Source organism: Macaca mulatta, chromosome 9 (genome assembly GCF_049350105.2).
Source record: "Macaca mulatta isolate MMU2019108-1 chromosome 9, T2T-MMU8v2.0, whole genome shotgun sequence".
NCBI classification, from domain to species: domain Eukaryota; kingdom Metazoa; phylum Chordata; class Mammalia; order Primates; family Cercopithecidae; genus Macaca; species Macaca mulatta.
In genome coordinates this window covers 23,148,011-23,170,713 of record NC_133414.1, presented here as the reverse complement: position 1 = coordinate 23,170,713, position 22,703 = coordinate 23,148,011, and the positions used below count along the sequence as shown (strand labels likewise).

Below are 22,703 nucleotides of genomic sequence, written 5' to 3'. Positions count from 1 at the left end.
CTATGAGTCACCAGGTTAATGAAGGAGAGTACTTCAACTAAGAGATGAGACACACCTAAATGAGTACAATCATAAAGCCTAAGCAAGAAGCATCATGAAACATATATACTACACAGTGATTTTTTTTTTGTTTCTTTAAAAAGATTAAAAGAAAGATTTAGTGGGGGAAAAAGTATCAAGTAAAATGAAGAACATAATCTCTTTTTTTTTTTTTTGAGATGGAGTCTCGCTCTGTCACCCAGGCTGCAGTGCAGTGGCCGGATCTCAGCTCACTGCAAGCTCCACCTCCCGGGTTTATGCCATTCTCCTGCCTCAGCCTCCCGAGTAGCTGGGACTACAGGCGCCTGCCACCTCACCTGGCTAATTTTTTGTATTTTTTAGTAGCGACGGGTTTTCACCGTGTTAGCCAGGATGGTCTCGATCTCCTGACCTCGTGATCCACCCATCTCGGCCTCCCAAAGTGCTGGGATTACAGGCTTGAGCCACCGCGCCTGGCCGAAGAACATAATCTTATCAGATATGGTGGTTATCAACATCATTTGCCATTCTTCATGAATATTTTTGTTTTAAATAAAAACAAAAAAGAACGGCCATATTCAGTTTTAGAAAACAGAGACAAGAAAACACAATACTCTTGAACCATTGATTTTAATACAACCACTATGGCCAGGTGTGGCAGCTCATGCCTGTAATCCCAGCACTTTGGGAGGCCGAGGCAGGAGGATCACTTGAGCTTAGCAGTTGGAGACCAGCCTGGGCAACTTAGTAAAATCTCATCTCTACTAAAAAGGGAAAAAAAAAAAATTGCTGAGTGTAGTGGTGTGTGCCTGTATTCCCAGCTACTCAAGAGGCTGAGGCAGGAGGATTGTTTGAGCCCAAGAAATTGAGACTGCAGTGAGTTATGATGGCACCAATGCACTCCAGCCTGGACTAAGCAAGACTCTGTCTCAAAAATAATAGAAAGATGTGGCAGAATAGGTCAGGCACGGTGGTTCATGCCTGTAATCCCAGCAACTTGGGAGGCTGAGGTGGGGAATTCACGTGAGGCCAGGGATTTGAAACCAGTCTGGGCATCAAAGCAAGACACTGATTAAAAATAATAATAATAATAATAATAATAATAATAATAATAATAATATAACCACTGTGATAATTTTGTCAATCCCCAGTACTTGCAACTTTTTGCTATGATAAATATCTCTATATGTCTAGTCTTGTCATATTTTGTACATTTCCTTAGAACGGAAGTCACTTCTATTAAAGTCCTTTTATTTTTTATTTTTCTAAGACAGGGTCTCATCTGTCACCCAGTCTAGAGTGCAGTAGCATGATCTCAGGTCACTACAGCCTCCGCCTCCCAAGTTCAAGCAATTCTCATGCCTCAGTCTCCCAAGTACCTGGGATTACAGACGTGCACCATTCCACCTGGCTCTTTTTTTTCTTTTTGTAGATATGAGGTTTCACCATGATGACCAGGACGATCTTTTAACTCCTGACCTCAAGTGATCTGCCTGCCTCAGCCTCCCAAAGTGCTGGGATTATAGGCATGAGCCACCGTGCCCAGTCTATTAAGTCCTTGGCACCACAGTCTTGGTACTTTCCTTCTTTCTAGGAAATTTTCTTCATCTGATTTACCCATTTATTATTCTGTTTCTTGGCTGTAACCATTGCATTATTACCCCTTTACTGTGTTCTTTGCTTTGACTATTATAAAATATAGCTGAATATATAAAATTTCTCTTTTAAAATTTTGTTTCAAATTACTACTATCTTCCCTCATGTCTTATGTTTATTATGCTGATTTGTTTTCTCTCTATAGTTCTATAAAAGACCTAATCTGGGTGGAAAATCAGATTTTATATTATTGGCAACATGAAATAAAGTTTTTGGTTTCCTAAGCCAAAGCTATAAGCTTTCAATACACCTTTGAAATAAAATATTAGTTGCTACTAATGCATGCATGATGGAAAAAAGTATGAGAAGAAAAATTCCAAATACCTAGCTGTTATTATATAAATATGCTATTCTGGTAGGAATGGACACATACATATATCCAGAGATATATATCCATATATATATCAAGAGATCCTGAAATAAAATGACCCTCTGAGTGTGAAACAAGTATATCAGCCATCTATAGAAACAGCCCACTGAGGACATGGTCTACAACTCCAGGTTTAATGAAGGTGATTGGCACATAGTTTCTACAAATGCAGGACCAGAGTTAAATGTGAAAGGAAGCTGCAAAGCAGTCAAATACATTATAAGAGTGAAAAAAAGTATTATCAAGATTATAATATTTAAACATGATCAAACTGCCTTTATTCTGATGTCCGATTCACTAAGCAAGCACTTTCCAATTATAATTTGTTTTCCCAAGAAGATTACCATAAGGAAGAAGAAGACAAGCAACATTTGGCATTCTTGGCAGTTATGTTATTTTTTTTTTTAAATCATAGATGATTAAATGACATTCTTCCTTACCTTCATTTCTGAGATTCTGGCTTGAGTAAGCCCATTTGATGAACTCTAGGTATACTGACAAAAGTAAAAAGAGGATAGTAGAATAACCTGTGCAAGAAATGATAAGCACCTGAACCAACATTGAAGAAAAGATGAGTTTTGAAAACAATGAAGAAAAATTAAATATAAAAGTCATGTCTAGAAAGCCTCAAATTAGTAAATTAGAAAAAATGTTCAGAAGGCAGTACTTGGTGATTTATGTAATAGTAAGGAACAGGCAGAGAAAATGACACATAGGCAGGCACAAACAGTAACTCCAGGATAGAGGTATTTCGGACAAAAAAATACAAGAGGAGAGGAGAGAGATCACTTCTCAGGCGATATTGAGAATTTAAAATAAAATAACTAGCTGAGATGCATAACCTTTGCATATTTAAGTATTATTTAATACTCTTATTTAATTATTAAAGCCCTATTCTGAAGTACACTAAAGAGAAAACGCTTTTGTAAACACATTCAAGTTACTACACATACCTGAAAGAATCAGTTATTTTGGGGGGAATCTATTTTTAAAATTTATAATAATTTAAAAATTCATTAATTCAAATTAAGAAGGTTTTAGAAAACTAATTCGGTTTGGTCAGGGGTTTTCTGACAGCGAATGTTTCCACAGTGATTCCCTGTCTTCCTTCAAACTTAATTTTTCTACATGTTCACTTGATCTCTTCCCATCTGTTCCAGATTCTATGAAATATCACTCCTTGAATCTTAATCTCCTTCCTACTATTAAGATTTCCCTATCTTACAATACACCTGATTCAACCTCTTTCTCTGTCTTCTCTATCCACATTTCTCAGCCTATACCAGTCTCAGAGTTTCAGTTACTACCCCCTAAGTGGCTTTCAATTCTCTTTGGTGCCCAAGCTCTGTGCTAAACATCTCTACCTAAATACTGTGTTAGTAAATGAATACCCATCCTTTCCAGCTTCTGTCATCACCAGTTCTTCTTGGGTAATACACATCTCATCAGTTTGACTTCCAGGATCCTCATTCAGGCCATCAATAAATTTGGTTAGATTATAACAAAAAACTATTGGGTTACTCTGTTTCAGCGTTAGCTCTTTTCCATCTTTTTACATGCTACCCACCAGTTGAAGCTTCCTAAAGTACAGGTTTGATTATCTTTTTTCCAACTCAACACCAACTGCTTTCAATTCCTTGGACTAATAGCTAATGTTGTTATTTTTCATGTCAAATATCAGTGTCTTGGAGGTAAAACATGCCAAGAAAAAAAAAATGTGTATATATATGAAAAACACACATACGACATATATTAGTTTACACAGCCTGTGTATTCTCATTCTATGCCATTGCTCATGCTAACTGTATATAGCTCAGACTAAGAATCTAGCTCTGATCCCTATATCTCCAAATAACAAAAATTTACATATTCTTTAAGCATCAGGTCAAATGTTACATTACCTGGATAGCTCATTCCCTCAGCTGAAAGCAATTTTCCCTGGCCTTGAACTCCTCCTGACCATTAAAGAAGTTATAAGTACATCCCTTGAAATTATTACTTACATATTTATTTTAGATTTCTTATAAGTACATCCTTTTATATTTCTTATAAGTACATCCCTTGAAATTACTGCATATGTGTATATATATGTATTTTTTTACATTATATATATGTGTGTGTATATATATAAAAGATATATATATATATTTCTTTTCCTTTTAGAGTGTATGTTCTCAAGGGGAGGACTCATATGCCACATATTTATCTTTTGCAGTATACTTATTTCCCCAAAGCAACTAACCAGGACCTTACATATAGACATAAAGAAAGAACATAATATATTCTTGTCAAATGATAAAAAACTAAGACACTCTCAAGAAGGAAAGTGCCATATTGAAGATACAGCCTATAAAATTAGCTTTATCAACATGTTAAAAATGAGGATTTTAGGGGAGGGAAATGAGCGGATGCATACCTCAAGTGGTTAAGAGTAGTAGATTTCATTCTGTAGATCAGAATACACATGTTCTCTCTGAACTGATCCAGAGTATTTGAGATATATGTTAAAGAATCAGAGAATTATCATGATTATAAAACATGAAATATGGTCTCATATTCTTCCTGATCTCAGTGAGAGAAGGGACATGGGTGTAGAAAGTGGTCCTTACAAAATCAGACCTAGGAGCCTAGGTCCTTGCAAGTAAAGTTTTAGAAATTCAAGATCTATCTACCATGACTTAAGCAACATGACAAATCCAAATAAGTACAACGATAAGAACTTATAGTTCATCCCACCTACCATCCAAGGTTAAAGATAATTCCTTTCAGGCATCATTTTTTTAATGAGTACATACTGCTAATATTGCTTTGTATGGGAAGGTTTCCAAGCTACAATAGGATTAATTTAACACTATTATGTTTAGAACCATGCTGGAGTTTGGTACATACCTATGAATTTAAGTTCTTGCTTTGTTAGTGTAGAACTGTCATCTCTGTCTAAAGAAAAGACACACTTTAATTTCAGCTTTTTAATCACCACTTCCTAAAAACAATCATGATAGACAAGTTGAAAAACTGAAGATACTATGATGGGGGCAGGGGTGCAGCGTGGGGGTGGATCATTGGGGTTAAAATCCCATGAAACCTATGTAAATTTAAAAAATAGCAGTGCTCCAAATAAAGCGAGTACTAATGGCATTACCATTTAACATAAAAGTAATTATTATACAACTCATTCCCATTTGCACTGCTTCCCTCACTCAATTGGAACTTTTCAGGTTCCACCCCTCTTGTAGTTTCAATGAAACAGTGTAGATTCATTTTGCATTATAAAAGTTAACTTGGATACTGGAAACTACTTTTTCTCCCCAGTGGTGGACTCACCAGCCAAATGTGAAAACTATTTTTTCTCCCCAGTGGGGGACTCACCAGCCCAATGTGTTTACCCCTTAAGAGTCTTTGAAGCCTATCTTCAAGGAACCAAGAGCAACAAAGTAGCCTGGATACTTTGAAATGGAAAGTCTTATCTATAGTGTAAGTCTTATACTATCTTATTATCAAGGCTGTATTATGTTAGTCAAACTCTTTCCTACACAGGCATAATCACAGCCCTGCCAATAAGACTTCATATCATTTCATCATGTGTTCTATCTCCCACAAACTCATCATAGCTCCTTACCATTTTTCTGATTCAAGACAGCAATTCCAAGGTCTAGGTTTACTACCCATCAGGTGCCTTTCTTTAGAATTTCATTTCAACTCCGTACAATCAATGTGCTTTGCAGCTCTTTACTATGCCCAAGGCCTAGTTCCCTTCCCCTTTTTTAACCTAATTATCCCTTACCAAGTGATTCAGTTTTCGTGTATTGAAACAAACTTACTAGCACTTGATGTATCCTAGGATGTGACAATTTACTGTATAAGCATAAAGAACACACTAACTCATATAAAGAAACAATGTCTGTTGTGATTAAAAGGAAATCAGATTTAGAATGAGTAGATTCTCAATCTCCATACTGCTCACAGTGACAACTCATCCCCCATCAGTAATATCTCATTACACATAGTGAATCCCAAATGATATTGGCTTTGGAACAATTATATGAGTATTACTCATCCCACTTCCATGGAATCCTATCCACTTAATGCTTCCCTGAAATAAAAAAGGGACACATATGAAGGACAAAGATTCAGTTTCTTATAAACTAGTCTGACAAGCCTACGTAGAACCCTGTGCTTGAGGAAGAATGTTCACCTCTAAAATCAACTGGCATTTATATGTATACTCATCATAAAGCACATATATACGAATAATTGGTTAACATTACCTCCTCCAACAAACCCTATTTGTTTAGTGAGCACAGCTGTCTCAAACCAGAAGCATCATAATTAAAGGGAATTTAAAAGCGCAATAAATGGGACGTGGAACTCAATTAGCAATATACTGCTATGAAAATTGACCTAAGTAAGCTCTTTAGTACTTTATTTATTCATTCATTCATTTATTTTTTAGGCAGAGTCTTGTTCTGTCACCTAGGCTGGAATGCAGTGGTGCGATCTCACCTCACTGCAACCTCCGCCTCCTGGGTTCAAGCGATTCTCCCCGCCTCAGCCTCCCAAGTAGCAGGGATTACAGGCATGTGCCATCACGCCTGTCTAATTTTTGTATTTTTAGCAGACAAGAGGTTTTGTCATGTTGACCAGGCTGGTCTCAAACTCCCAAAGTGCTGGAATTGCAGGCATGAGCCACCATGCACGGCCCCAAGGAAATATTATATATTAACAGTCATAGATATTGAGATTAAAGCATATGTCTTGATTTGTTCTTTCTCAGAGAGGATCTTAGGACTTAAGGTGATTCTTTTGGGTATGTGAAATAACTTCATAAACTTTTGAAATTGGGTGTTTTCAGGTAAGGAATTAAGGATAGTATTGATACAAAGAAAAGTACTTTAGGAAAACACCTTACCAATTTCAAAAACCAATTTAGGTCCACTAGGATAAATTGCATACGATCAGAGAAATTTAGGAAATTTAAAAATGGAAGAAATAATATTAAAATGATTGTCCCAAAAGAGGAAAAAGGAAACAGAAAAGTTACGAAAGGTATATTATATATGTAAAGATATATTTAAAGGTATGCAAAGATATATTATGTAAAGGAAATTCCGGAAACTTTTAAGGCAGTTTGGAAAGGGTAAAACATAGTTATTTAAATATCTTAAAGAATACTATATGGAGAATTAAACAGATGCCCATAAAAGAAAGTGCCTTGTATTTCATGTTTGGTTTTGTGGTGGTGCCTTGGAATGATGCAGCCTAAGAGATTTCATGATCTTAATAAATTGTAAGTTTAATTTCTCTATTTCACTTAATAGAAGTATTTTAAATGCTTGTAAAAATGATGAAACAAGTAGTATGTATTAAAAGATTATAGTTTAGTTTTATAGTCCAGTTGAAAACTAGCATATCATCCTCCTAGTTTTCATTGTCATGTCTCAGGGATGATTTTGCTCTAGTGTTTGCCAGGTTCTTTAATAATTTATTTATGAGCTTTTTTTTTTCCTGACTGGACTATAAACTCATTTAGGATCGAAGTTGGCTTTTATTCATCTTATTTTGTCAGTATTTAGCTAATCATCTAATAGGCTTGCCATAACTGTTGAATGAATGAAAACAGCTGTTAATTGCTACATTGTCCTAGAATAAGTTCCATATATATTCTTGGGAATATGTTCATTTTCTTTGGGAATTAACTTTGTATTAGACTATCTTGTCTCTTTCAGTATAGTAACTTGGTTCTTTGCTAAATAGAGTTGTTTCATACATTTGTTTTGGCCTTTCTCACTTTTAATATTATTTTGAAATGCTGGTTTAAAGTAGCCAAAGAGGCCGGGCATGGTGGCTCATGCCTGTAATCCCAACACTTTGGGAGGCCAAGGTGGATCACTTGCAGATCACTTGCAGCCAGGAGTTTGAGACCAGCCTGGCCAACATGGTGAAACCCTGTCTCTACTAAAAATACAAAAATTGGCCAGGCGTGGTGGTAGGCACCTGTAATCCCAGCTACTTGGGAGGCTGAGGCAGGAGAATCGCTTGAACCCAGGAGGCGGAGATTGCAGTGAGCTGAGATCGCACCATTGCACTCCAGCCTGGCAACAGAGTGAGACTCTGTCAATATTTTCTTGGTCATTACACTTGTATTAATTTTTCCAGAATAAGTTTTGTGAAGTAATAAATTTTAGTTTTATAAAGTTCTATTTAAAACATTTTGAAATGCATCAGTTGCCAGAATAAATGATGAAAATAATTCAGAGTTTCAACTGTCTAATGAAAGATTTTTTTTGAAATTTCGCAAATGTGAGATAAATATGACTAAGATATATTTCACAGAAACAAAAAATAAGTGCCTAGAGAAAGAGTAGAAACCAACTGGAGGAAGTATTAGAACATCACATACGAGAACCCGAAAGTACTGAAAAAAGAAAGGGTTCTTTTTTTTTCTTTTGAGACGGAGTTTCACTCTTGTTGCCCAGGCTGGAGTGCAATGGCATGATCTCAGCTCACCGCAACCTCCGCCTCCCGGGTTCAAGCGATTCTCCTGCCTCAGCCTCTTGAGTAGCTGGGATTACAGGCATGCATCACCATGCCTAGTTAATTTTGTATTTTTAGTAGAGACAGGGTTTCTCCATGTTGATCAGGCTGGTCTCGAACTCCCGACCTCAGGTGATCCACCCGCCTCGGCCTCCCAAAGTGCTGGGATTACAGGTGTGAGCCACTGCACCCGACCAGAAAGGGTTAATTCTATCAAAGAGTCTGAAAAAGAAAAAACTTTGCAGGAAGTAAATAAAACTACACTTAGTTTTAATGACTACTTTTACTAGATAAAGTTGGAAGTCCACATCAACAGATACAAACAAGGTCTATATCAGAGATGTTGCATATAATAGTATAATGTATCAGGAAACTACAAATAGCTTCTATTGATGCAACGTAAAGTTGGGGAGAAGAAGGGATGACACTGGAGAGTCAGATTACAACGCGATGAAGAAAAACTCCACATGCCATGTGAAGGAGTATAAATTTTATCCCATAAGTCCCAGAAAATTCTCTAAGAAAGACAGTTTGACATGGTCTGATTTGCACTTTAGATTGACCATTAATTCCAGTAGCATCTAGAAAAGGGACTGGATAATGGAACGAAGGTTAGGAGTTTGCTGAAACAGTTCAGACGACAATATAGGACATTACCAAGTGGGCAGTGGAAATATAAAAGAAAAGGAAGTTAAACTGATCAATAATAGAAAAAAGCTTTTTTAAAAAAAGATGACTAGGAAAATGAGAGGGCAGAGTTGAGGTTAACTTCCTAGCATAAGTCTGGCTGAGGTGGCTGAGTACCATACGGAAATGAAGCTTCTTAGGTTTTTGGAAATATAAATCTGCAACTCAGGAGAAAAGTCTAAATTGGAGGCATAGATTTGGAAAGCTAATAAGCACAGGAGATATTTGAAGCTGTAGGTATGCAGATTTTCCAAGGGAGTATGTAAAAGAGTCAAGGAGAAAATACTGTGAGAAAAACAATCAAGGACTAATCAAATAAATCATAAAAAGCAGATATAATCTCAGAAAGAAATGTATTAGCCAGGCATGGTGGTACACACCTGTAGTCCCAGTTACTCAGGGGACTGAGGTGGGAGGATCACTTGAGCCCAGGAGTTGAAGGTTGCAATGAACTATGATCATGCCACTGCACGCCAGCCTTGGTAAGAAAGCAAGATTTTGCTTCTAAAAAAAAAATAAAAACTTAGAAAAAAAAACTAAAAATATATAGCTGTAAAGCACTATGTTCATAAAGATAAAAGATTCCAATCAATAATCCAACCATCCATCTTAAGTAACTAGAAAAGGGTATGGCTGGGCGTCGTGGCTCACACCTGTAATCCCAGCACTTTGGGAGTCCACCTGGGAGAACCCAGGAGGCAGAGGTTGCAGTGAGCTGATATCACGCCACTGCACTCCAACCTAGGCAACAAGAGCAAAACTCTGTCTCAAAAGAAAAAAAAAAAAAAAAAAAAAAACCCGAACACAAAAAAATTTCAAGAGAAAATAAAAGAGAAAGAAAAGCTAACCGTTGGGGGAGAAAAAAGAGAAAATACAGTACAAATTTTTCCAACGAAGTCCAAGAGACTCTCCCTCAATCACCCACAGGATAAACATCATTCACTAGGTGTCAATCCTACACTTGCACTTGCAATGAAAAATATAAATCCATTACATTGGTCCCATGATGTCTACTTTCTTTGAATCCCAAGTTTATTTTCTAAAGATGTTCAGGATTAAAGAATAAAAGAACAATTCTAAATTTACTTATGCAAACTGAAGATGATGTTAAACAACTTCAGCTTTTATACTTCTCTCCCAAAGAACAATAACAAGTTTATTTTATTTTCAAGGATGCTGCCAATCACTTTTCCCTGTAGATACCTAGTGTTGAGGGACTCCTTGTTATCAAGAGTATTCATTATCTAAGCTTCCACAAGCACAGGTTGCATAGGGAGGTAAGAATTATGAATCAATCTATTAATTAATAAAAAATAACTTATAAGATAAGCCTCCCACCCTAACAGCGCCCACCCTTAAAGCAACAAGAGTGTCTATGCCTGCTCATTATGCCATTAGTCTCTTGTTGGCTGTAGATACTGTAAACATCTGACAATAAAATCCAAGCGCAACACATATTGACTGCAAATTAAACCACATTAGCAAAATATGCAAGATTTCATGAAGTTAATGAAAAATGTATTGAAAAACTGCTTGGAATCAAGCAGTCTTGAACAAATGAGTCTTGAACATAAACAGTCTTGAATAAATGAGATCAGTTAATAAATGAAAAAGAAAATCAACAAAGTCGACACTACCCTCAAAATGAGAATTTTTGAACATCAAAGGGTTATGAAGGTTCTTTGAGGAAACTGAAGAAACCTCTGAACATTTTTTGCAAGAATAATCTTCATTATAATTACATTACAAAGACAGTATTTGCCTTATATGCTGATTTCAGAACCCAATGCAGCAAAAGATACAACTCCGCTGTAAAAAACCTCGTACCAAACCAGATGTAATTTAAAATACTATCTTCCATTTATTCACTATGTGGAATATGGGGTTAAATAATTAAAGTATTCTATATATTAATAAACCCAAACCCTAAAAAATAAAATTCATATTCCAAGCAAATTCTTCACGTAGGTACCAATAATTACCTGCACTGGCAAGAGAGATCTCAAAAGAACTAGAAAAACCACTTGTAAAAATAAAAAGATTTTCAGAAACTTTAAACGCTATTATCATTTTGCCTTAAAAAGAAACAATAAAAGCCAAACTGATGAACCATATTGACCTATCATCCTCTTATTGGCAATCTACAAAAATTTTTCACTAAGGTGCTGAACAATTGACTCACTGCAGCACTGGATTTCATCTAATCAATAGAACATGCCAGCTTTCAATCGAGATTCTCTACAAAAGGCAACCTTTGTGATAAACGAACCACTAGAGAAGATTCTAATAAAACTTACCATTGTGTATTGCATTCAGCAACTCTGAGAACGCTTTTAAGTAAGGAAAAAAGGACTTCAGGTTAAGATCATTCTCAAACACACAAAAGAAATACATAGCCATAGACTGAATCAGTATAATAAAATTTCAGTAAGTCTATCATGTATCATTGTTTGAATCATTAAAACTGCAAGCTTGGCTCCATTTTTACATGGTATAAATTTTTAAATATTGTATTCCACTTGCCAACACATTATCAACTAAATTGAGATATGTTAGATATATTGCCATAATGACAATAATTTCCTTAGTAATAAATATGTATTTCAAATCACTTTTAAAAGACATTTATGTCAACGTAATGTCTTGCTAAAAGCGAGTCACTATAGGATGCAATTCTATATAGGTAAATCTGCCTTAGGGCACACTTAACAATATTTATCATAAAGAAAAACCTCATTATATCATCTAACCCTATCAAATATTCTCATTTCCTAGACTTCAGTATAAGAAAGCCTCAACACATGTAGAAGACTAATCAAGAAAGCCACCTAGTGCAAATATACAAATATTGAAACATTGTAAGAATAGAAAACAAAATGTTAAAAAAAAAAAACATTATTTCAAGAAGGAGGTGAAGTTACAATTCTGGAATAAAAGCACCATAATAAAGGACCAACAATAATTAAAATTTATACACAATTTGACTGTACTATGGGCCCATAACAAGACAAAGCAGTATATTATCTCTGCAGGAGAAAAAATATGTTCAATTAAGAAAAACTTGCATTTTGGAAAATTAAAATTGAGCGGTTCCCAGGTGGCATAACATACTAGAAAGAGCACCAGAGGAGACAAAAGGCCTGGGTTATCAACCCAGTTAGACAACTTACTAGTTGTTGGGCAAGCTCCATCATGCCGATACTGCATGGAAATTTCTGTTGAGAAGAAGGAAAAAGGAAATCAGTGAATAAATTGTCAGTGACTCAAGGGTAAAAAAAGAAATAGGCTGGAAAAATGGAGAGAAATTCACCTAAAAGTGTAGTTAAGTAGGCCAACTAGAACTTCAAAAACAAAAATTATAAGCTAATAATTGGGATGTGAGGGGGAGAACCAAATGTGACAGAATTCTCATAAATCTTAATGGGAGTGTGTGGAATGTATCTGTGTGTTTTTACAAAGAGTGAGGAAAAGACATAAGGGCTTACAAATGAATCTGTATAACAAGTGTCTGAGAATATAAGGCTTCATTAATGCGAGAAAGTATGATTCGCAACATGATACACTAATACGCTTTAGATTTTCGGGGTTTTTTTTTTTTTTTTTTTTTTTTGAGACAAAGTCTCACTCTGTAGCCCAGGATGGAGTGCAGTGGCACAATCTCAGCTCACTGTAACCTCTGCCTCCTGGGTTCAAGTGATCCTCCCACCTCAGCCTCCCAAATAACTGGGACTACAGGTGCACGTCACCACGCCCAGCTAATTTTTGTATTTTTAGTAGAAACAGGGTTTCACCATGTTGGCCAGGCTGGTCTGGAACTCCTGACCTCAAGTGATATGCCTGCCTCGACCTCCCAAAGTTCTGAGATTACAGATGTGAGCCACCGCTCTAGGCCTAGGTCATTCATTAGATGGGAAGAGTTTGCCAAAAACATTTGAATACTGTTTTCATGTGGAAATCACAATTTAAGTATGATAATTTAGTTGCTATATGAGCATAAATACATTATGACTTACATAGCAGCATAAAACTCATTAAGTTACACTTAGCTCACTATCTTGAACCATTCATTTTTGAGAAAGATGGCTGCGTGTGGTGGCTCAAGCCTGTAATCCCAGCACTTTGAGAGGCCAAAGTAGGCACATGAGATCAGGAGTTTGACACCAGCCTGCCCAATATGGTGAAACCCCATCTCTACTAAAAACATAAAAATTAGCCGGGCATGGTGGCGCATGCCTGTAATCCTAGCTACTTGGGAGGCTGAGGCACAAGAATCGCTTGAACGTGGAAAACAGGTTGCAGTGAGCCGAGATTGTAACACCGCACTCCAGCCTGGGCGACAGAGCAAGACGCGGTTTCAAAAAAAAAAAAAAACAAGAAAAGAGAAAGATAACAAATGAATAAGACATTATTACCCTTACTCTTTTATTCCACCGAAACAAGAACAAGCAGAAGGTGCAGAGAACAAGGCAATAAAACACTACTAAAAGCAAAATCTGCTCAGAATATGAGAACTTAATTTCTATATGGCTTTCTAAGGGAAATATAACTGATAAAACTGGACCAAGGCTGTGACTCAAAGGACCTGGGTTTGCTAATTCTGGAAGCAACTGGTATTCCCTTATGGCTAACACTGTTGGCAAAAGTTTTTTAAAGGAGGGATACCTGGGAATTCCTTGGATATTATTTAACCAAAAACGTAGCCCCCAAATCCAAAACTTTTTGAGTGCTCCCATGACTCTCATGCTCATTGCAGCATTTTGGATTTCTGATTTTCAGATTAGGGATGCTCAACTGGTAAGTATATATAATGCAAGTATTGCAAAATCCCCCAAAAATCTGAAATTCCAAACACTATGGTCTCAAGAATTTTTAATAAAGGTTACTCAACCTGTACTTTGAAAGGACATAGTACGTCCCAGGAAATGCTAAACCATCAACCTCTTGCACTTTGAGTTCTTTATGCCTCGTGTTCCATTACTGGAACCTAAATTTGTGGGAGTTCTTTATATCCTACTGCTCAAGGTCATCACCAGGGTCTGATTTTTCACATAGAAAAAGTTGCAACCTCCAGCATAAATGGGTTAATGAATATCAGACTTTTCTCAGAGAAAATAACAAGATGATTTTAGTGAAGAAAAAGATGTTCTCAACTTTCACTTTAGTAAATCATAAATTTTTGTAATGTGGTGAAGATAAATAGCAAGGAGGAAAGGACAGATTGTCAACTCTTCCAAAACGGTTTTTGATGTTTCAAAAGACCCTGTGCCTAACTGTTCAGAACTCAAAAGAACGTACATAGAAAAGAGTTCAGTCAAAAGAAGAACAAAATCTATAAGCCCCAAACTTAAAACTCTTAGAAATCACTTTTAAAAACACACTATTTTTCCATTTTGTACAAGTCACTATAAAACAGGTCATTTATCAGGACACACTTCAATCCATAATAAAAATTTTACAATCTAAACTCTGAATCAAACATTTTATAGGTGTTTTTCTAGGCTTCTACTCTAATTTGATCTACGGTTCCCAGAAAAAATGTACTCTGCTACAATTTGAACATGTCATGAGAGAATTTTGATCACTATTAAAACTAATACTTCTAGCCAATAATTTCAAGAGGGAATCACAACATTAGAACCTGACTCTACTCCTGCTTTACATCCTAGTCGTAAAGGAGAAATAACAACATCAACAGGAGCTATGCTATTTCACAAGGCTGTTCCAAGGATCAAATGAGAGAGTAACTAAAGAGTTCCTAAGAAACTTAAACGTACTCAAATAAGACATTATATAAGCATTGCTAAGCTGAATGAGACAGGATTTTTTTCTTTTCCATTAATGAAATTCTTTAATAATGATAATTAGCCACAATAGTTGTTTTAAGAAAAAGATCATTAGCTTATCAGTCTGATTTCTTCAGTCTGGCATTCATTTCTCCATGAACCCATCCTACCCTATAAACATTACCTTCACAGTGCCACAAACACAAGCTTCCTGTTCCTATTAGGCTTTTCCCTCAAACAGACCTTTACTTTCTTTTCAGGTAATGTTGGCCTTCATTTTCTGCCTACTTCAAAGTACAATTCAACCTCTCCATGATCTTTTCCAACTTAACAATATTTTTCATCACAAACTGGCAAAATAAATACTACATGAAAAGCTCTAAAAATAGCCGGGCCCAGGGACTCATATCTGCAATCCCAGCATTTTGCAAAGCTGAGGCAGGTGGATCATGAGGTCAAGAGATGGAGACCATCCTGGCCAACATGGTGAAACCCTGTCTCTACTAAAAATACAAAAATTAGCTGGGCGTGGTGGCACGCACCTGTAGTCCCAGCTACTAGGGAGGCTGAGGCAGGGGAATTGCTTGAACTCGGGAGGAAGAGGTTGCAGTGAGCCGAGATCGGGCCACTACACTCTACCCTGGGTGACAAAGCAAGACTCCAACTCAAGAAAAAAAAGAAAAGAAAAGAAAAGAAAAAAAGCAAAGTTTTACAAATAATTTGTTTTACAGCTTAGCTATTAACACTCAGAGGGCAAGTACAAAATCATACAGGATACTACTAACCACATGACATACACTCATGAGAAAACTAATGGTATTCATTCATTTTTAAAAATGATGTTTAACATTTACTATGTTCAAAGCACTGTGTTGGAAATGGGGATACAGTTGTGAATGTCAGAAACAGCCCCTAGCCTCAGGACTATTATAGTGAATGTTACAGTTTAACATGCTTACAAAGGTCATCTTCGATATTACTAAATTATCAACCTGTCATTCAAGAAAGTCAATCTTTTAAAAAGAGCATCATGAAAAACTATTTGTGATGATGTAATACATAATACAGTTGTCTTCTGTATTTGCGGGATTCCATATCTGGGGATTCAACCATCCTTGCATAGAAAATATCTGGAGGAAAAAATTGAGTCTGTAATGAATGTGTACAGACTTTTTTTCCTGTCATGATTCCCTAAGCAATACAGTATAACAACTATTTACATAGCATTTACATGATACTAGATATTATAAGAAATCTAGAAATGAATAAGTACACAGGAAGATGTGCATAGGTTATATGAAAATACTATGACATTTTATAACAGAAACCTGAGCATCTTGGACTTTGGTATTTATTTGCAGGAGGTCCAGGAACCAATTCCTCATGGATGCCAAAGGATGACTGTATACATTTTCTCCTTCCTAGTTATTTATTATATGGGGGGGAAGCTTCTTGTTTCCCCAATTACTAAACGATTTCTCAATTTCAAATTAGTTCGCAGGAAAAATTAACTTTTCATACTAGTAAGAAACACTAAGGCCGGGCGCAGTGGCTCACGCCTGTAATCCCTGCAATTTGGGAGGCCGAGGCGGGCGGATCACGAGGTCAGGAGATCGAGACCATCCTGGCTAACACGGTGAAACCCTGTCTCTACTAAAATACAAAAAATTAGCCGGGCGCGGTGGCGGGCGCCTGTAGTCCCAGCTACTTGGGAGGCTGAGGCAGGAGAATGGCGCGAACCCAGGAGGCGGAGCTTGCAGTGAGCCGAGATGGTGCCACTGCACTCCAGCCTGGGCGACAGAGTGAAGACTCTGCCTCAAAAAAAAAAAAAAAAAAGAAACACTATTGCCGAAAGTTAAATTATCGGTTCAAATTTGTTCAGGGATCTCTTTGCTTAAAGTAAAACTGACGTTACAATAGTGTGGTGTTAGACACTCATCAGCAAACACCTGTTAAACTGTCTAATTAAACGGCTCTGGACCCAGGGAAAATGCATATCTCCATCACTTAAAACCTAAGACAATTCTGTCTCAGTTTCTTGTCCTATATAAGAAGGAGTAACACTTAATGCTTATTAACTGCTTAACACAGTGTGTGGCACACACTCAGTGTTCATCAGCAGTTAGCAAGTCTTAACTTATTATGACTAAAGCAGTGTAATTCCTAAATATTCATGGCATGAAGCCAAGCCTCTTCTGGATAAGGATACACTTTTTACTATTATCAATAAATGTTCTGCACTAAGTCTTAAAATGTTTATTAACATTTATAAAACTAAAGAATATATCTCAAATAGTTTTCAATAATCTTATTCCATGATTATATCTTTAACAAGACATATAACATCTTCAGAGTAATTTTGTTTGTTTGTTTGTTTGAGATGGAGTCTCGCTCTGTCTCCCAGGCTGGAGTGCAGTGGCCTGATCTCAGCTCACTGCAACCTCTGCCTTCCGGGTTCAAGTAATTCTTCTGCCTCAGCCTCCCTAGTAGCTGGGACTACAGGTGCGTGCCACCACGCCCAGCTAATTTTTGTATTTTTAGTAGAGACGGGGTTTCACCATGTTGGCCAGGATGGTCTCAATCTTTTGACCTCAGGTGATCCGCCCGCCTCAGACCCCCAAAGTACTGGGATTACAGGTGTGAGTCACCAGGTCCAGCCTCAGAGTAATTTTTAAACACAACGTTTTAAAAATTTCTCGGCAGATAAATTTCTTAGGTCATTTATTTTTGTGAACTAATACTTATAAGAATTTCCCCCGGCCGGGCGCGGTGGCTCACGCCTGTAATCCTAGCACTTTGGGAGGCCGAGGCGGGCGGATCACAAGGTCAGGAGATCAAGACCACGGTGAAACCCCGTCTCTACTAAAAATACAAAAAATTAGCCGGGCGCGGTTGTGGGCGCCTGTAGTCCCAGCTACTCGGGAGGCTGAGGCAGGAGAATGGCGTGAACCCGGGAGGCGGAGCTTGCAGTGAGCCGAGATCGCGCCACTGCACTCCAGCCTGGGCGACAGAGCGAGACTCCGTCTCAAAAAAAAAAAAAAAAAAAAAAAAAAAAGAATTTCCCCCTAAATTACTATATTTACCTAATGGTAAGAGATACAAATCCTTTTTTTCTGCCACAGGAGTAGCACAAACACTGCCCTCTGAAAGCAACCATCCTATAAGGAACACTACTCCTTATACCTAACATCTCCCCAAATCTGTAACAGATAGGAAAATATTTTCAGGGATGTAAATCAATATCTTAATTTTATTAATTTGGAGACGTGTTTCAAATAAGCATCCAAATGTAATTTCTGAAATTTAGAAATTCTCAGACTATGCTTCAAAACTACAGAAAATCAGTAAAGAGGTCTCCCTACAAAAGCAAATCTAGCTTTATCTTCTCAGTAAGGTACTCCACGTGATTAATTACGCCTCTTGCTAAAAATGAAGAGAAATTCGATTTTTTAAATTAGATTTGTCTAAAGGTACTTTTTGTGACAAGGGGGCTTATTGCTAAGCCCTTCTAGTTTCCAAGGAAACATACAAATAAAAGCATACATTCAAATATGCAATATATTTAAACCTTTTCTATGAACTTCTTTCTCACTACAATTTATATATATTTTCCCCCTCTAAAATAGTGAGCCTCAACCAGAGGTAGTTTTGGTCCCCGGGACACATTTAACACATTAAACAATGTTTGGAGACATTTTTTATTCCCACTGTGGGAAGGGAGAGTGTGATGATGCTCTTGGCCTGTAGGGGGCAGGGACTGGGGATTCTGGTAAATATCCTGCAATACACAGGGTAACACATGAAGACTTGTCGGATCCAAATTGTCAGTAACGCTAAGATTGATAAATCCTGCTCTAGAACCATCCTTAATGCATATGTAGATTCCACTCATTTCTGAATACAAAGAAACTCCTGGCTACGTGATCTTGGGCATCTTATTTTAGCTTTCAAAGCCTTAGTGTCACCAGCTGTAAAATGAGGACATTTTATAACCGTTGTTAAATGAGATAATAAATATTAACATAACTGGCACATGACAAATCACAGTTATAGTTACTATTTCTCACATCTGACCTTTACATATAATATTTTCTCTCTTGGAGTGGTCTTTTTTCTGTTTGTTTACTGAAGTTAGTACTCTGTATTCACAACTATTAAAACAATCTAAAACTCTGTATTTATAAAATAAACATGAGCATTCTTCATTAAATTGTATCATTTTTCCACACCATTTCCTACCTACCCTTGCCACCAACTAACAGAACAAATACAATCCATAATTTATCTTAGCTAAATTCTTGTTATTTCAACAATCAGAAATCTAAAACTAGAAGAAAGGTTTCAACATTTATTGAAAACCATTTATCTTAAATTCAAGATGCAATTTAAAAGATAGATGCTGACATTTCAGTTAATATCAACTGTTAAGGGTCTGTCTAAAAACATGCATTTTGAAGAAATTTTTAAAAATTGAAAATAATATTCATAACACAAATTGCAAGTTACAGAAACATCCCAATGGTGTGAATAACAATGTATATCAACTCACTTGTCGTATAATAAAAAGAATGGTAAAATTATGAAGTATATTTGAAAACAAAATTAAATCATTTCAGATACCTCCTGAAATAAAATGTGACTGCTAGATTCCACAAACTTAAATCATTTATCACTGATATAAACATGTCCCAGGATAGAGTAATTCAAGTAATACCTGTGTGAGAAGTCATTTAGAAAATGATGACTAAGGCCGGGCGCGGTGGCTCAAGCCTGTAATCCCAGCACTTTGGGAGGCCGAGACGGGCGGATCACGAGGTCAGAAGATCGAGACCATCCTGGTTAACACGGTGAAACCTCGTCTCTACTAAAAAAAAAAAAAAAAAAAAAAAAATACAAAAAAAAAAAAAAAAAACTAGCCGGGCGAGGTGGCGGGCGCCTGTAGTCCCAGCTACTCGGGAGGCTGAGGCAGGAGAATGGCGTAAACCCGGGAGGCGGAGCTTGCAGTGAGCTGAGATCCGGCCACTGCACTCCAGCCTGGGCGACAGAGCGAGACTCCGTCTCAAAAAAAAAAAAAAAAAAAAAAAAAAAAAAAAAAAGAAAATGATGACTAAAATTGAAGTTTAGAGAAAGGGAGCTCAAAACAAAACAAAAAACAAAGGGTAAAAACACTCACACCCTAAATGTAAATTCTGCATTGGTTTTTTAAAAATACTGTGCAGGTGAAACAAAAATAGGAAATAAATTCTAAGCGTTTTGTAAGTAATGAATGACTGACCAATAGACTGTTTAGCCTACATAAGTAAAATCAAATTAGTGCCGAACATCTTTCCCAAAAACCAAATCATCTAAGATTTTAAGACATTTTTGTATTTTCCATTAGAGAATTTAAAAACTAAAAAATTTCACTTTAAATAAATGTCATTTAGTAATTCCAAGTATTATCGTAACAACAGTTGAAAACATTTTGAGACGGAAGAAGGGAGGTGTTGGGAGTGAAGGAAAAAAATAATAGGCAAACCCCTACCTGAACCAACTGGAGATGAGCCAACACTGAGGCTCTGTAAACTTCCATTCCTGAGCAATGTAGGAGACTTCTGCAGACTAGAGCTTGTTATGCTTCCTGCAGCTGATGCTACAGATGATGTTGGTGAAGCAGAAGAAACTGAGAGATGAGAAACATTCTCTTGATTTTTGTTTCCCTTGGGTCTACCAGGTCCATGCTTACTTTGTTTATTTCCTTTCCTTTTCTTTTCCTTTACAGTTTCTTCTTCTATGCCAGAAGTTTGAGCCCGCTTATATCCTGCTGTAGGAAGGCTGGAATTACCCAAATCTCCAGGTGAATTTTCAAAGCTTTTAGGCTGTGAAATAACAGCTGAGGTTGAAGGGAGACCAATTAAGGTACTAAAACTATTTACCCCCCCTTCCTGGCTTCCAGACTCTCCTTTATGTACATCTTTGGTTGTTGATGACTGTTGGGAGTGAGAGTAACTGTCATTACGCAGATCTGAGTCTGTAAAGCTCAGGAAATCCTGGGGAGACTGTACTGAACTTCCAGAAGATGATTTTACACTGCCTGGAGTTCCTGAAAAACTGCCTGTAGTTAAAAAAAAAAAAAAAAAAAAAGGGCGGGGGAGGGGGGACAGAAAAATTGGATGCTAAAGTTCCCATAAGCAGCAGACATGATATAATCATTAAAGAGAAGAGAGAGTTAAAAAAAATTAACTACAACACTTAGGACATCAGTATATTAAGACTTGAAAACTTATTACTGAAGTCAAATTTATCCCTAAAATTACCTTTAAAAATACCTGTCATTTTATAGATGGTATTAATGTTTACTGTGGAATTGCAAGCTATTACTTGTAAGATATAAGATGTTTTTTATTTCACCTACCTTTTGCCACAGCAACATCCGCAATTCTCCCCCTAACACCTCATGTATGCCTGAGGAAGGACTAAAGAACAGTAGTCTCCTTTCCACAGTCATGCAAGAAGACGTTAACAAGACTAAAATCTGACTCTAAATGTATAGAGGAACTTCTTTTTTGAATATTGAAGGTATGACTGAAAATGTTCCCAATATACAATAAGAACCTAAAGACGTTTCCTAGGTTATGAGTTCTAAGTTTTAAGACATACCAGTCATTGTTATTGTTCAGCTGAATCTACCACAATAGAAAATGGATTTGACAAAATAATGATCATATGGAATCTAATCTATGCCTCACATTCTCCCAATCCAATTTTCATGGAACTTCATAAAGACATCAGCCATCACTGCTTATTCTTTCTTTAAAGAACATCAGTACCCCACCATGCCATTCTAAGATATAAGAACCTTAGGCTGGGTACAATGGCTCATGCCTGTAATCCCAGCACTTTGGGAGGCCAAAGCAGGAGGATCATGAGGTCAGGAGTTCGAGACCAGCCTGACCAACATGGTGAAACCCCGACTCTACTAAAAATACAAAAATTAGCCAGGCGTGGTGGCATGTGCCTCTAATCCCAGCTACTCAGGAGGCCGAACCTGTCTCTACAGAAAATCTAAAAATGAGCTGGGCATGGTGACGCATGCTTGTGGTCCCACCTACTTGGGAGACAAAGGTGGAGGCAAAAGCTAACTGAGGGTCTGAAGCGGGAAGAATGCTTGAGCCCAGGAGGTCAACCTTGCAGTGAGCCATGAACACACGGCTGCCCTCCAGCCTGGGCAACAAAGCAAAGCCCTGTCTCAAAACACACACACACACACACACACACACACACACACACACACACAACCTAGAAAACAGGTTAGTGTGTTAATCTGTTAAACCTCAAACTTCGTAACAAATGCATTATTAATCAACAACTTATTTACTGAGACCTATGTAAATCCCCTAAAAATTACCCAGTATTTATCTACTAACAAATGTAAAATGTAAACCTTAATTGTATTTATTTATTTAGTGGGTTTTGTTTGTTTTTGTTTTTTGTTTGTTTGCTTTTTGAGGCAGGGTCTTGTTCTGTTGCCTAGGCTGGAGTGCAGTGGCACAATCACGGCTCACTGTAGCTTCAACCTCCCTGGGTCAAGCAATCCTCGCGCTTCAGCCTCCTGAGGAGCTGGGGCCACAGGCACACATCACCACACCTGGCTTATTTTGTTTGCCTGTCCAAGG

The 22,703-nt window shown here is 37.1% G+C and overlaps 1 protein-coding gene across 50 annotated transcripts in view; it reads right to left on the bottom strand.

Annotated features, from left to right (window-relative positions):
- Nucleotides 1-22,703, bottom strand: part of LOC709083 (protein AF-10) — a 218,583-nt gene that overhangs the window by 51,610 nt on the left and 144,270 nt on the right. For 17 of the 50 annotated variants that reach the window (XR_013397955.1, XR_013397953.1, XR_013397954.1 and 14 more), the window contains 4 exons: nucleotides 20,573-21,142; nucleotides 12,436-12,480; nucleotides 11,563-11,595; nucleotides 4,934-4,981 (listed from right to left, as the gene is read on the bottom strand). Coding sequence is in view for 42 of the 50 variants with exons in the window: in XM_015146586.3 (XP_015002072.1) it covers nucleotides 4,934-4,981; nucleotides 11,563-11,595; nucleotides 12,436-12,480; nucleotides 20,573-21,142 (696 nt within the window). In the remaining 8 variants the exon portion in view is untranslated. The remainder of the gene's footprint in view (nucleotides 1-4,933; nucleotides 4,982-11,562; nucleotides 11,596-12,435; nucleotides 12,481-20,572; nucleotides 21,143-22,703) is intronic. The other 33 variants (XR_013397958.1, XR_013397957.1, XR_013397960.1 and 30 more) reach the window with 5 other exon arrangements.